At 33.9% G+C, this 14453-nt stretch overlaps 1 protein-coding gene across 2 annotated transcripts in view; it reads left to right on the forward strand.

Annotated features, from left to right (window-relative positions):
• LOC150102145 (DNA polymerase eta-like) overlaps positions 1-14453 on the forward strand; it is a 111893-nt gene that overhangs the window by 26128 nt on the left and 71312 nt on the right. For both annotated transcript variants that reach the window (XM_090399260.1, XM_090399262.1), the window contains exons 3-4: positions 5885-6019; positions 11513-11718. In XM_090399260.1, the coding sequence (XP_090255386.1) occupies positions 5885-6019; positions 11513-11718 (341 nt within the window). The remainder of the gene's footprint in view (positions 1-5884; positions 6020-11512; positions 11719-14453) is intronic.

Here is a 14453-nt window from a genome sequence, read left to right on the forward strand (position 1 = left end):
AAAGTCTTGAAATGTGGAAAGCCAACTGGAGTAGATGATATTCGACCAGAAATGCTGAAGTATGGTGGTATAAAAGTTTTACAGTGGCTGCACTGCATATTTCAGAAGTCCTGGACAGAGGGACGAATTCCTGATGATCGGAGTAGAGCTCTAATAATATCCATATATAAAAGGGGAAATAAAACTGAATGTGAGAATTACAGAGGTATTTACATACCGAGTGTTCCAGGCAAGATTTATGCCAGTATTCTTGAGAAATGGTTGAGGAGAATTGTGGTAGAAAAGCTTGGTGAAGAACAAGCTGGATTCAGGCCAAATAGAGGCTGTCAGGATCAAATCTTCACTTTACGAGAAATAGTTAAGAAAGCATGGAAATATAACAAAGATCTGTATTTAAGTTTTGTCGATCTGGAAAAGGCATATGACAAGGTGCCAAGAGAGAAGCTATTCAATGCACTACAGTTATATGGTGTCAGTGGGGCATTATATCAAACAATACTTAGTCTTTATTTGAGATGTAAGTCAGCAGTTATAATTGAAGGAAGTACAGGAAGATGGTTTAATGTTAATTCTGGTGTGAGACAAGGATGTACATTATCCCCTCTATCTATATCAGGGATTCCCAACCTTTTTGTTTCCTAGAGCACATTCTAAAATACCGATAGGGCGACGGGCACCATCTATTTTTTCAAGTAAATGTTTTGAATTCTTTTGTTAAATTAATACATACTAAGTTTACATTATAATGAAATGTTTTATTACTTAAAAGTTTACATTATATAAAAATTTAAATATATATATATATATATATATATATATATATATATATATGTGTGTGTGTGTGTGTGTGTTTCAGTTAGTGTGATCTTTGGCATTGCATTTCATTGGCCAGTGCTTCATAATTAGGAGAATATGATGATATTCCAGTTCTTAAACTGGAATGAACAACTTTGAATGCCCATCTACTTTACATTGTATGCATTTAATACTCGTCATGCAACAATTCATGCCATGAATTGTTGCGTGATTATTTCAAACTATACGGCACACGTTTGAACAGCGGCGGGCACAGACAAATTGGTTGACGGGTGCCATGATGCCCGCAGGCATAGGGTTGGGAATCCCTGATCTGTATGGTTCAAATTATGAAGGAAAGTGTTATTAAACATGATATCAAAATTGGAGATGCTAATGTCAGCTCTTTCTTTATGCGGACGATGTTATACTACTAAATAAATCCGTTACAAATCTGCAAGATTTTCTGGCTAAATTGAATAACTGTTGTAATAGATATGGTATGAAGGCCAGCAACAAAAATACAAAGACGATGAAAATAGGCAGAATCATTGAAAATGTCAACTGTGTTGTGAATGGAGAACCTGTGGAACAAGTAAAACATTTCAGCTACTTAGGCATGATTTTTACTGAAGATGATAAATTAAATATAGAAATAGACAACAGAATCAGCAAAGCTGGTGTGGTGGGAAGTCAATTGAATAAATTCATACGGAATAAGAGAGAAATTCATCTGAACACTAAATTAGCTATACAAGACAGTGTTCAAACCAGTTTTAACTTATGGATCTGAGAGCTGGGTCTTCTGACTCAGCTCTCAGAGCACTTGACCAAAGACTTGAGACCGCAGATATGAGAGTCCTGAGAAAGATTCAAGGCGTGAACAGATGGCATCAATGGCAATATCATATTAAAAACGAGGATATTAGGAAAGAACTTGATATTGTCAGCATCCAGGAATGCGTTAGCAGAGCTAATCTCAGGTGGTATGGTCACGTGAACAGAATGGGCAAGGAAAGATTAGCAAAACAAGTGTTCTCTGCCAGGTTGGCAGGAAAACGACCCAGAGAAAGACCAAGATATAGGTGGATTGATACGGTACAAAGTGCCTTAGATGATAGAAATATAAGATCTGATAATGTTGGAGTCTTGACAAGTAACAGACTGATTTGGAAAAAAATTGTAGATAGGAAGTTAGTAATGATGTAATTTTTTTCATGTAGTACTATCATATCCTGTACATCCCTTGAGGGTACATGTCAGGAATTTGATGATGATTTTTGTATTAGCCCATACAAAAAAAATAAATAATAATAAAATAAATAAATTAGATTCAACCTATCATTTTATCTAATACAGAAAATACTTGATTTATTGAAACTGAATCAAACCTATCAATAAGCTATTGAATATTTATGATAAGTTACTTGCATCCCTTATCCAAATAAGTTGAAGCAATAAATGCAAAGGGACTACTGAAATGAGTGACATATATCAGTTCTAAAGCTGGTACAAGATCTAGAGGGAATCTGCAATTTTTGTATACAATGCAAGATGCATTCGAAATAGGAGAGAAGAATTTTTGGCATTAGTCAGTGCAATCTCACCAAAAGTTGTAGGCATTATTGAAACTTGGCTGTCAGTAGAAGATGTGTTTACTGGAATTGAATGTGATGGGTACAATATTTTTCAGGGAGGATAGAGAAGATAGAACAAAGGGAGGAGTACTGTTGATGATAGCTGATGTGTTGCAGCCAAAGAAAATAGTATATCAAGATGATAGACATGTGAATGAGAGTTCATTTGAGGCAGTCTGGTGCGAAATAGTGACCAATGCAACCAAATATACAGTTGGAGGCCAGGGAGTACAGGGGGAGATATTGAATTTGTGAATCAGCAAATTAGTGCAATGAGTACAGGTTTAGTGATTATTATGGGGGATTTTAATTATGGTGATATCAATTGGAAGGAGGAAATATCACTTAGCAAAAAGGAAGGAAATGGAGTTCATACATCTACAAGATAATTACTTGGAACAGCACATAACTGAAGGAACATATGGTGTGAGAGTGTTGTACCTGGTTATTGATTCAGAGGATATATGCATAAGTAAGGTATCCTCGTTACCTCCAATTGGTGAAAGCTATCATGTGGTATTGACTTGGGAGGTTGAAAAAATCTGTGGATTTTTCTGTTAAGAAGGGGTATATACGGAACTACAGGTTAGGCAATTATAACAAGCTTCGGAGTGAGCTTGCAGCCATCCCATGGCAGAACATATTGTAGGGGAAAGATGTTAGCAGTGCATGGGATAAAATCAGCGGGTATCTGAGGAAAGCAATATCAGATTGTGTCCCCATCAGGAAGTCAAACAAGGCAGGCATTAGATGGATGAGCAGTAGTACCAAGCTTGATCTGCAAAAAAAGAAAATATTATGGAGAATTTACAAGGAGAAAGGTGATCAGTACACCCATGAGCAGGCTCAAGCTAGGAAGGTTGCCAGCATAGTAAGAAAAGCTAAATCAGATTATGAGAAGACCTTAGCCAGAGAGATCAAGAGTAATCCCAAAGAGTTCTTCTGCTATGTGGCAAGTAAAAGGAAGAATAACTTCAGAAGGATAACTTTAGTGGGTGCTGATGGTATTGAGGTGACAAAATCAGATGTAATAGTCGAGTTACTGAGTGATCACTTTTCAAAAATCTATCACCCAAGTTAGGATATTTCTGTACCTGTAGCAATAACTAATGTGAGAATTGAAGCTAAGAAATCAGAGGTATTTAATATATTGCAAAATTTAAATGCAAACACTGCTGTAGACTTGGATGGAATATCAGCTCGGGTGTTGCATGAATGTGCAAATGAATTGTCAACCCATCTTACTTGGATATTTAATTTAAGCTTGAACTCTGGTATGGTCCCTAGGGAGTGGAAGTTAGGCAAAGTGGTTCCTTTGCATAAGGTGGCTCTAAAACTGTGGTAGTTAATTACAGACCAATCACCATCTTAGGAATAGTGGTAAAAGTATTGGAAAAGTTGGTTAAAGACAAAATTCAAGAATGGGTGGATCAGGATATGATACTCTATAGAGGCCAACATAGTTTTGTTAAAGGTAGATCCTGCCTTAGCAGTCTATTAACTTTTCATAATAGAATGACATCTGAGTTGGACAAAGGGATTGGCTACTCAGTGGTACTTCTAGATTTTGCTAAGGCTTTTGACAGGATACCCCCCATGGAACACTGTCATGCAAATTGGAGCAGATGGGAATGGATACTAAATTGGTGATATGGATAGGAGAATGGCTCAGGGAGAGATACCAGAAGATGGTGTATGGAGGAGCCGAGTCCAGGATGAGGCAGGTGACCAGTTGTGTGCCTCAGGGCTCTGTGCTTGGGCCATTGTTGTTTAATTTGTATATAAATGATATAGGAAATGGTTTACAGGAAGATATTCTGTTGTTTGCTGATGATGCAAAGTTGGGTAGTGCAATAAAAAATCAAGCTGATGTTGAAAGTTTGCAGGATGATTTAAATAAGCTGGTAGAATGGGCAATAGGTAATGGATAGTTCAATGTGGAAAAGTGTAAAGTCATGCATTTTGGGATTAAAAGATTACCAGCTGTGTACTACATTGATGGAATAGTGCTCCAAGAGATTGATGAGGCTAGGGACTTAGGGGTATTGGTAGATAGGGAGATGAAGTTCAGAGGACACATTGCTAAGGTGTCCAAGATTGCATATAGTATTACTTGGTTGTTGAGGAACACACTGACATCCAGAGATAAAGAGGTTATTATTCCCCTTTATAGAGCATTGATACTTCCACATTTGGATTACTGTGCTCAGGTCTGGTGACCTTGATTCCTTGGAGATGAGGAGGCTGTGGAGAGGGCTCAGAGAAGAGTGACTAAGTTGGTGAGTGATGTAAAAAATGCTCCCTACATTGATAGATTGAGAGCTTGTGGATTGCAGAGGTTGGTTGATAGGCGGAGAAGAAGGGATATGATAGAAACATTTAAATTACCGAAAGGTTTTTATAGGATTGATGCAGGGGAAATGTTTCAGCTGTGTGATAGTGATGGAAGAACAAGAGTGTCAGAACAAGGTTTTTTGCCTGGAGGGTGGTGAATGAGTGGAATTCATTGCCTGACTTAGTTGTGAGCTCTTCGTCTGTAAATGAATTCAAGAAGAGATATGACAGATATTGTTTTGCTAGTTTGGGTCTCCTGTGATGAGTCTACTGACTCCATGGTGATACCCATAATAATAATCTTAAAGTGACTGTAGAAATCGTTAAGGAGTGCTGGTTAATTTGTTAAAATGAATTCATGTTTTAATCCATTAATGTTTATTGTAACAGCACATAAGCCTAAAATCTAAATTCATTCCATTATCCAGAGATTCAAAGAATCCTATTGTTGCTTGTTAGTGTAAGTAATGCCATATTGTTTCCAACATTCACTAATTTTCCCTACTTTGACTTCTACAGGTGCTTGTGGATACTTGGAGTATTCATGTTAGTCAATCCAAATATTAAGTTGTTTTTCCATGTTTTGTTTTTCTTTCTGAGGATCATAGGAACTACTAAAAGATAAAAATTCTCTTGAGTTTTGCACATTTTTTAATAAATTAATAAATAATAAATAACATTCCTAATGATGATGTTTTGCAGTCACAATCAGCAATGAAGCATTTCCTGAACATCATACAAGTATGGCTGCATCATTCGGTTCCACCTCACACTACTTTGTCACATGAGCCAATTATGAATAATAAAAGCACCTCCTCCATGAAACAGAAAGCAGCTTTCACAAATGAGGAAGAACAACTCAGCAAATGACAAGGAGTCTAAATTCTTTTCCTTGTATGCCAGGTTGGCTTGATATTTCTTGCACCAGGTATCCTTTTTTTGCTCAAGTTGTTTACCCTTCATTTGTACAGTTACTATCTCTGTACATAGCTGTTATAGTGAGAGTCAGTTGTATTTTGTAGAAGAGAAATTTAATGCTGGAAGTTAACTGTTGTGTTAGATACATAATTACTTTCTTCTCATCCATTAGAATAGTAATATTTTGTAATTTTTTTTAGAATAATTGCTGTAAATTATGAAGCTCGTGCATTTGGAGTGAAGAGAGGAATGCGTGGTGATGAAGCAAAAGCAAAATGTCCTAGTCTTCATTTATTTCGAGTGCCTGAAGTGCGAGGAAAAGCTGACTTAACACGGTAATGATTCAGACATTTTTCTCTCTAGATAGATTGCATCATTCTTTCATCTTTCTTTTTGCCTTTACACTTTGTTAGTAAGAGTGAAATGGTCTCTTGAAATCGAAAGAAAATGAGAAAGAAGCAATTGATTGATCACTTTGCCAAATATATGCTGCTGTCATTTCTAATACAGTGATAAACAGAATAGTAAAAAAAAAATAAAAAATAAAAAAAAATAAAATATAAAAGAATATTAATTCTATCAAAATAGTTATTCCTTTAATAAAATGAGTAATATGTTTCTAATCAGAATAACATTTAAAATCATTCACTTTCAAAGGAATTGACTTCAAATTAAAACATATCAAAATTTCTGTTAAAAATACTCCTGTGATTCTGATTTGTATTTTCTACTAAACAAAAACGTCAGATTGGTATCTTGAATTCCATACAGAAACCATCGAAGATCATACTGGATTTTTTTCAGATATTTCCCATTTACCTGGCTTTCAACCTAAAACTGTGTAGTTATTTTTAGGAGAGTTACATACTTGTGTATAACATTTCACAGAAATGAGAACAAAATAAGGCAGCCATTATTGATATATACAAAATACAGCTAGTCTCAAAATATAAGCCTTACTAATTTCTTAAATAAAGAGCCAATAGGCTTCACTTCAGCGATGTAACATTATTTAAATTATTTCAAAGCCGAATAAGAAACTCAAAGATAGGAATCAAAGAGTTTCATGCTGAATATAGCAAACTATAGAAGTTTCAGCTATAGAAATCTATAGCTGAAATTTCTGCAGACTATTTTACATTGCATAACGAGTTGTTCAAACAAATAGTCTGCATTGATTGTGAATTTTAATAGGTTAACAATGTTTTCTGGGAAATCAGATTGTAAAAGCTGAAGGGTCTCTTGTATTGGTATGTTGGTGAATAAGGAAACGACATCAAAAGAAACCATAATCTTGTTATTAGACAGATGCAGATTTATTATTTTCTCTTTAAAGTCAAGATTGTTTTTGATATGAGCTGGTATCGCCAGTGAGATTCTGAAGATGACGAAACATGTTTTGCAAGGTAGTAATTGGGACAGCCAATATAGTCCTCTATTAAGCATAGTGGGTTGCCAACTTTATGCATTTTAGGAAGACCATAGAGACTAAGCAGACAGGCATGATAAATTCATAACCTCTCAACAGTAGTGGCATCCCACAACTGCATATGTTCTAATAATTTATTTCATTTGGGCAATCCTATCTCTCACCAGCCTTAGCTGATTATCTTATAGAGCATCTAGAAAAAGAACCCTTTGACACCATATTCCCTTATCTTCCTATATGAGATTAGAATCCCATCTAGGATGTAATGAGCCATTCTAATATGGAGATGGCAAGGCTTTTCATCTCATAAAGCAGACAAACCAGCCATTAGAACACACACAATTAACATACATAATACACTTGCCTTGTAGCCTTAGTTGCTTCGGCCATAAATCTAAACAAATCAAACAAAACCTCATATATGGTTATGTTTTTCTGATGATATATTTGCAGCCTGGTCTCACGAGTCAGAATTACTTCATTTCCTAAAAAAAATAAGCTGATTGTGCCTCCGTATCAAGTTTATTATTGAATGTGAATCCAATAATCAATTTGGATACCTTAGTAATTCATAATCCCACAGGTCATGTTGAATTTTCCGTTTATTGAAATCCAACCTTTATTGGTAGATACATTCACTTGTCTTCTCACCATTATTCATCACAGAAAATGTTAGATGAACTCAATAAAATTAAAAATAATCTGATATGTATGGATACAACAAAACTACCAGACTACAATCCGATGTGAAAAGAATTTCAATATCCTACCTTAAAGGAACCTCAGAACAAATAGCAAAGATTCTTTGTAAATTCAATCTGTATGCTTCATTCAAATTAGCTCAGAAAGGTGTCTATCAAGCCACCTCTTTTCTACTGGTAAGAAAAGAGGTGGTAATATATCAAAGAATATATTACCACTTCTTTTCTTACCAGGTGTCTATCAAGTACCCTGCTTATGTCATCTTCCCTATTTTCTTATTTCATTTTGGACAGACTTGCTGTTGGTTCTGCCTTGATTAGAATTGAAGAACATCAAGACGTTACATTTCTGGAATCTCATAAGTCTCGCCTTGCTTCTCATGCTATTGACACTAGGCACAGAGTTCTTTGGAACCAGACAAAACTTCTTCATTCTAGCAAGTTCAAATTTGGTTGTCTTTTCTTTGAAACGTGAAATGCTACAAAATCATCCAAACCTGAACTGATCAGACTGCATGCCAATATCAGTTTTGAGAAGTGATCACTATTATTTATTCATAAGTTTGTTTGTATTTTTAATTAATAATTATTTAAAATAATTTTTATATACCCAACTTGATTGTCTTTTCCTTGAAACATGTGAAATCCTACAAAATCATTGTTACGATTTTTCCTTTGAACTCTAATAACATAATATCATACTTCAGCTGTGACCAAGATACCGGCTAATATATGCATGATTTATAACTCATTATTGTGATTCATCTTTTGATTGTAGTTAATGGTCTATCTCCCTCATGATGTACACATAATGCTGGATGAAATATATTGGAGTGTTTTTTTTTATAAAGTTCTTTATAATTTTTGTTACATATGTAAGCCAAGAAAGCTATGTTAATATGTTTGATGCACATGTTCCGTTAAAGCTATTAATAACTGATATCAAACTTAATTTAGGCAGACACTATGTTACTCTTAAAAAATCCATAAATAAATAAATAAATTAGGACTGATATACTGGAAACTTGACAAGCAATAGGAATTTTGATAGGACTAGTAATAATGAACTAAAATATAACTAAAATATTAAAAAGGATATGCGAGTACTGAAAGTTTGAGAAACGCTGCTCTACATCATCAGCAGCAAACCAATGAATACTCCCTTTTAAATCATTCTCTGTATCATCAGTAAGCAGTAATGGGCCTAGTCCAGATATCTGAGCCATTAACCAGTCTCTCTCATTCTTCTGGAGTCTATTCCATTATATATTGCTCTGTGGTGTCTCACTCACTCCATCTGTGCTGCCAGCTTCTTGTCCATTCCCATTTGCTCCAGCTTATGTAATAAGTTTCTGTATGGTATTTTCAAAACGATTTACAAAGTCCAGCACTATCATGGTGTAGTCATTTTCTTTATCCAACTTAACTGTCATTCTGATATAAAATGTGAGTAAATTACTAAGGCAGAACCTGTCTTTTATAAAGCAACAACTCTATTCACCATTGAGTATCATATTCCTGTCTACCTGTTTGTGAATTCTGACTTTAACCAACTTTTCAAATATCATAACCACTACATCTGAAATGCTAAGTGGTCTGTAATTTACTGCTTCTGTCTTGAAGCTCCTTATGTAATGGAACTATCTTGCTATCTTTCCATTCTTTCTAAGAACCTTGCCAAATCTAAGACAGATTGGTCAGAAGCACTTAAACAGTCCTTGACTTTCATTATTACGTGGTATTCAGCATTTATTACTCAAACATCATAGACCAGTTCTATATTTCAATAATGATTTTAATTACTTGACAAGTTAAGCTTCACATCCATAGTCATCTTGCATATATGCACACATTCAGATATATACAAAAGGACACCAAAGCTATATCTTGCTGCAAGCTACAGATTAACTAATTTTTTTTCTTAATTATTATTAACATCTGACCTTCATGAAGTTAGAGACTCATCATGGGAGGTACACACTATTGCACACGATGCTCATCCAACCGTGCCTTAAACTGATTCAATGTTTTGAGTGTTTTGTGAATGTCATGTCTTCATTCACAACACACTCAGGCAATGCATTACCAACCACTCTCCATACAAAGCACCTTCTCCTCACACCCTCCTTATATAGTTTCCAGTGATGGCCTCTTGTTCTACCCTTCTCTTCCATTCTAATTTGTAAACTGATTTTTGAAGATTCGTCTTCATTGTCTTGTAATATAATCTGTTCAGCTACATATGGCATTGTATTGATAACAGTTCTTCTTATTAACTGCATACCTTGTTTTATTGTTGTTTTCCATATTTTAATAATCTAATTGATATATCTATATATATTAAATAGAGTTTAATTATAATTACTTTATCTTAAAATGATACTCAATAGAAAAAGAAAGGGGGTAAAATGAACAATTGCTACTTCATGTAACAAGCTGTATAATAATGCCTGCACATTTTGACCATATATGAAAATTAATTCATATATGGTGATTCATAACGATTCACATTCATAATGGTGATTAATTCAAATCACCATTTATATCAACAGTATAATAATAAAACCTTCTTTCAGAAGATGTGCCACTTGCAATAATAATAATATGAAATAAATTGCAACATATTAAATAGTTTTGTCACCAACAACTATAATGTTATTAAAACTATTTTATTTATTATGTCAGCTATTTTTGAGCATTCCAGTAATCCAAGAAAGGAACACTAGCTACTCTAAAACCATAACATTCCTCTATATTCAAAGAATATTTGTAAAGGTGGGTAAATGCTGAAAAACTTAAACACTGATTACAAACTGTTACAAGCCTATTTTTTTCTCATCACTTCTAAGTAATTTGCACCACCACTTATTATTATTATATGTATGCAGAAGTCCTTGCTAGCTTTTGTTATTATTAGCCTTCCTTCAGTAGGCTTGAATCCACTTAAGATGGCAATAGTATAAACTCACAAATTATCCAAATGCATACTTTTTGCCTTTATAGGTATAAAGTATTAAAATATTATCTGGTTACAAGCAGTTAGAAGGATTAAATATCAATGATGAACCAATATCAAGAAAATGGACTAGCACACTGATCATTTGGCATCTTCCACAAGATCAGATGGAAGCAAATCACTTCAAAAGTTGCAGCTTTAAATTACTTTTCTTGGTAACTGCACATACTAACAAGAATAAGTCTCAAGCCTTAATAAGTTTGCTGCTGATAATTGCCATAAATCTGAGAGATGTATCCTTCAACAACAACAACAAAAAAAAAAAAAACCTACCATCCTTAAAAGGACTCAACTAAAACTATCTTTACATTTTTCCTGTATCCTTTAGATGCCAACAAGATGTAAGGCATTGGCTTAAGTTTTGACATGCTTAGTTAGTATGTCTTGCTTGTGTGATAATGATCACACGACATGTGATCATTATCAGGGCACCTCAATAGATGGGGCAAAAATATGAATATTAAAGTAATGTTAATTACTATTGTTCTTAATATAAAGGCTTTAAGAATTAACTCGCGTTATTTCGTCTTACGATGAGTGTTATTTTAACTGTATTATGCAAAGATGTTTTCTCCAGCTAAGCATTGCTAAGTTTCCAGAAGACTCATATCTCTTGTTGTTTCATATTTATTGAAATTGTTATTTATTTATTGTCATTTAAAATTAACTTATGTTGTTTTAGCTATCGGGATGCAGGAAGTGAAGTTCTCAAAATTATCTGTGAATTCTGCAATTGTGTGGAAAGAGCAAGTGTGGATGAAGCATATATAGATTTAACTGATGTAATTGCAGAAAGAATTCAAAAAGAAGAATTTAAAATAACAGTGCAACAGCTGCCTCATACTTTTGTTGTTGGTTGGGAAGAAAGTGCCAATGTTTCTTCTAAGGGTAAAGCTTTCTTTTACAGTCCATCTACTTATCTGATACCTATGTATTTTATGTGACAAATTTATATAAAAGATAAGAGTATGTAAGCCAGCTTTTTATGTTATGGAGCACGCTACTTTAATCAATTGTTTTTGGCTATGATTGATTTATGATTATGCCATGAAATGTGAGTGAAACTATATTAATGAAAAGAATGTGTATTTCTATGATTAGTGAAAAACAGCGATATCAAAGAATCCACCATGGTAGTGTATATTTCTAAGTATAATATAATTTACCCTTAAGGATAAATCATTTAAGAAATAATAAGTAAAATTACAGATATGAAAGAGTAATGAATAAAACCTGGGATATAAAGTAAGATGGAAAAGTAATGCATAAAACCCAAGATATAGAGTACTGAATAAAAAATGATATAAAAAAATTAATGAGTACCACTCAAGATATAAAAGTAGTAAATTAGAAAGGAAATTATAGAAGTAATAGATAAAATCTAAGATATAAAAAGGTAAAGAATAAAACCCCAAGATGTGAAAAAAAAAAAAATTTTCTTTCAGCCAGTTGAGTTTATTTTTCTTATGCATAATAGCTTTCAGTCTTCTTCATAAACCAAACCATCTTATTGGAGTTCATCCTAAGTTCCCATTTTGAACATCTTTTTCCCTATTTTATATACAGCATAATCTGTCATAGAGACCCAATTTCTTTTAAATAAAACTTGAATCTGTAGTATGTGATGTTTTGTCAAAAGAATAAGATGAGCAAAGCTTTAATTTCTTCCATCTCACAGTATTAGTCATTACAATCATTCTCATCATGCACAGAAATTTCTGGAATTGAGTGTTCAGTCTCAAGCCATTACTTGATAGCAGCTGCTTTTCTCAATCACCAAGTTAGCCAGATTTTCATGGTTCCTACAAGGCCTTCATAGCACTCATAGCAGCTTAGGGCCCACAGTCCCCACCATATTTCATCAGCATTCTCATACTTCTTTGTTGTCCTTCCTTCACATAATTGAGTTGGACTTTTGGAGGATTAAGCAAATGTGCTGTTTCCCATCTTGTTTTCAAGGAAATTTTATTGGAAATTGAAAAATTTTATGTTATATTTCTTGGATATTATACAGAATCTTCTTATTTTGAGTATACACATAAGTGTATTTGTAGAATTCACATTCCTTATTAAACAAAAATAAAGTAAATTATATGAATATTATTAATATCCATATACCTGAGAACCATTAGTTCAAACCAACTATCAGGCCAGTGAAACTTCAAAGTACTAATAAAAGGTGACTGTATGGGCTATGGACATAGGCCATGTCTTTTAAGTAGCACCAACCCTAGACAATTCCTATGCCGAATGTTATATTCTCATAAACACATAAACTAGCTTTTCTTGGTTGGCTAATAATATCCTTATAATTTACTATGCCAGATTGAAGCCTCTTTGGCACTTCATTTCGAGAATAAATAGTATATGCATTGGTTAAGGTAAATCGAGAAATTAGAGTTTAAACACATCAAAAATTGCGATTTCTCACTTGGGTTGTTGTTTTCACTGTAGGTGAAAACAACAACCCAAGTTTGAACAGATAAAATGGCACATAAATATGTGCCATTTTATCTGTTCAAAGCTCATGTCACAACACTGCTAATATGCTCTTATTTGAACACCAAACTATATTTGCAAAATAATTTTTCCACAACTTGTTACAAAATATTTTTTTATTTTAATCTAAATCCCTTACACCTATCCCTACTAATGGAATTAGCAGACATAGGCTGCAGGGCAGATCGTCCAAGTGTGCTATTGTTTTGTCAGCCAATGGACCACCTATAGCAATAAATTCCATTGCACTATAGAAGATAGTATTTAGTTATTCATAACTGGATGTTATTGGAACACTTCTTTTCTGGATTCTATCAGGAACATTAGAAATCTGTAAATGCTTTCCATCGGTTCCTTGCTGTTGGTCTCAGTTCAGCAAAACTCTACTCTTATTTCTATTAAAGTCAATCTCCTCCACATATTTTTAGGATGACAGGGCTTTCTCTTCCCTTCTGTGTTTTATTCCAGGACTGCATGACAGATTTCTTGATGAACTTTCTTCAGTGTATGTCCACTCCATCTGGATTTTAGTTTTCTGATTTTTTAAAGTTGGCTTTTTGCAGATTTTTTTTTCCAAAAACCGTCATCAGTAATATTTTGAGGCCACCATGCTTGAAGTATACTCCACACACTGTGGCTTTTGAATGTTTGTAATTATGATTGTATTTCCTTTGAAACCAATTTGCAAAGGTTGGTTGATTGGTAGAGCCTCTGCTACTAATGGCTCATGCAAAAAGTTAAGCAAGTTTGAGTGTGATTAGTAGTTGGAAGGGACAGTCGTTCGATGCTGTTAACACACTCTTCCTCAATGAGTCTTTGGACTCCCTGGAGATGTCACATAATAATAATAACTGTTTCACATCCATATAAAAACTGATTTAGTGCATGCATTAAATATTTTTATTTTTGTATCTGTCTGAATATTTTTTTATTTTCCTTAAATCTACCAAGTTTTGCATATGCACTTCTTGCCTTTATTTAATCTTATATTAGCATCTCTAGCTGCTTGATATCTGTGGGGAAAAACACTACTATGGTACATAAAATTTGGTTATGTAAACTGAGAAATTAGGGTTTAAAAAGATCAAAAATTTTGGGATTTTTCAGTTGAACTCATTGCATCA

The sequence above is a fragment of the Typopeltis vanoorti genome, chromosome 10 (genome assembly GCF_054136105.1).
Source record: "Typopeltis vanoorti isolate ZY-2024b chromosome 10, IOZ_Tvanoo_1.0, whole genome shotgun sequence".
Lineage (NCBI taxonomy): Eukaryota > Metazoa > Arthropoda > Arachnida > Uropygi > Thelyphonidae > Typopeltis > Typopeltis vanoorti.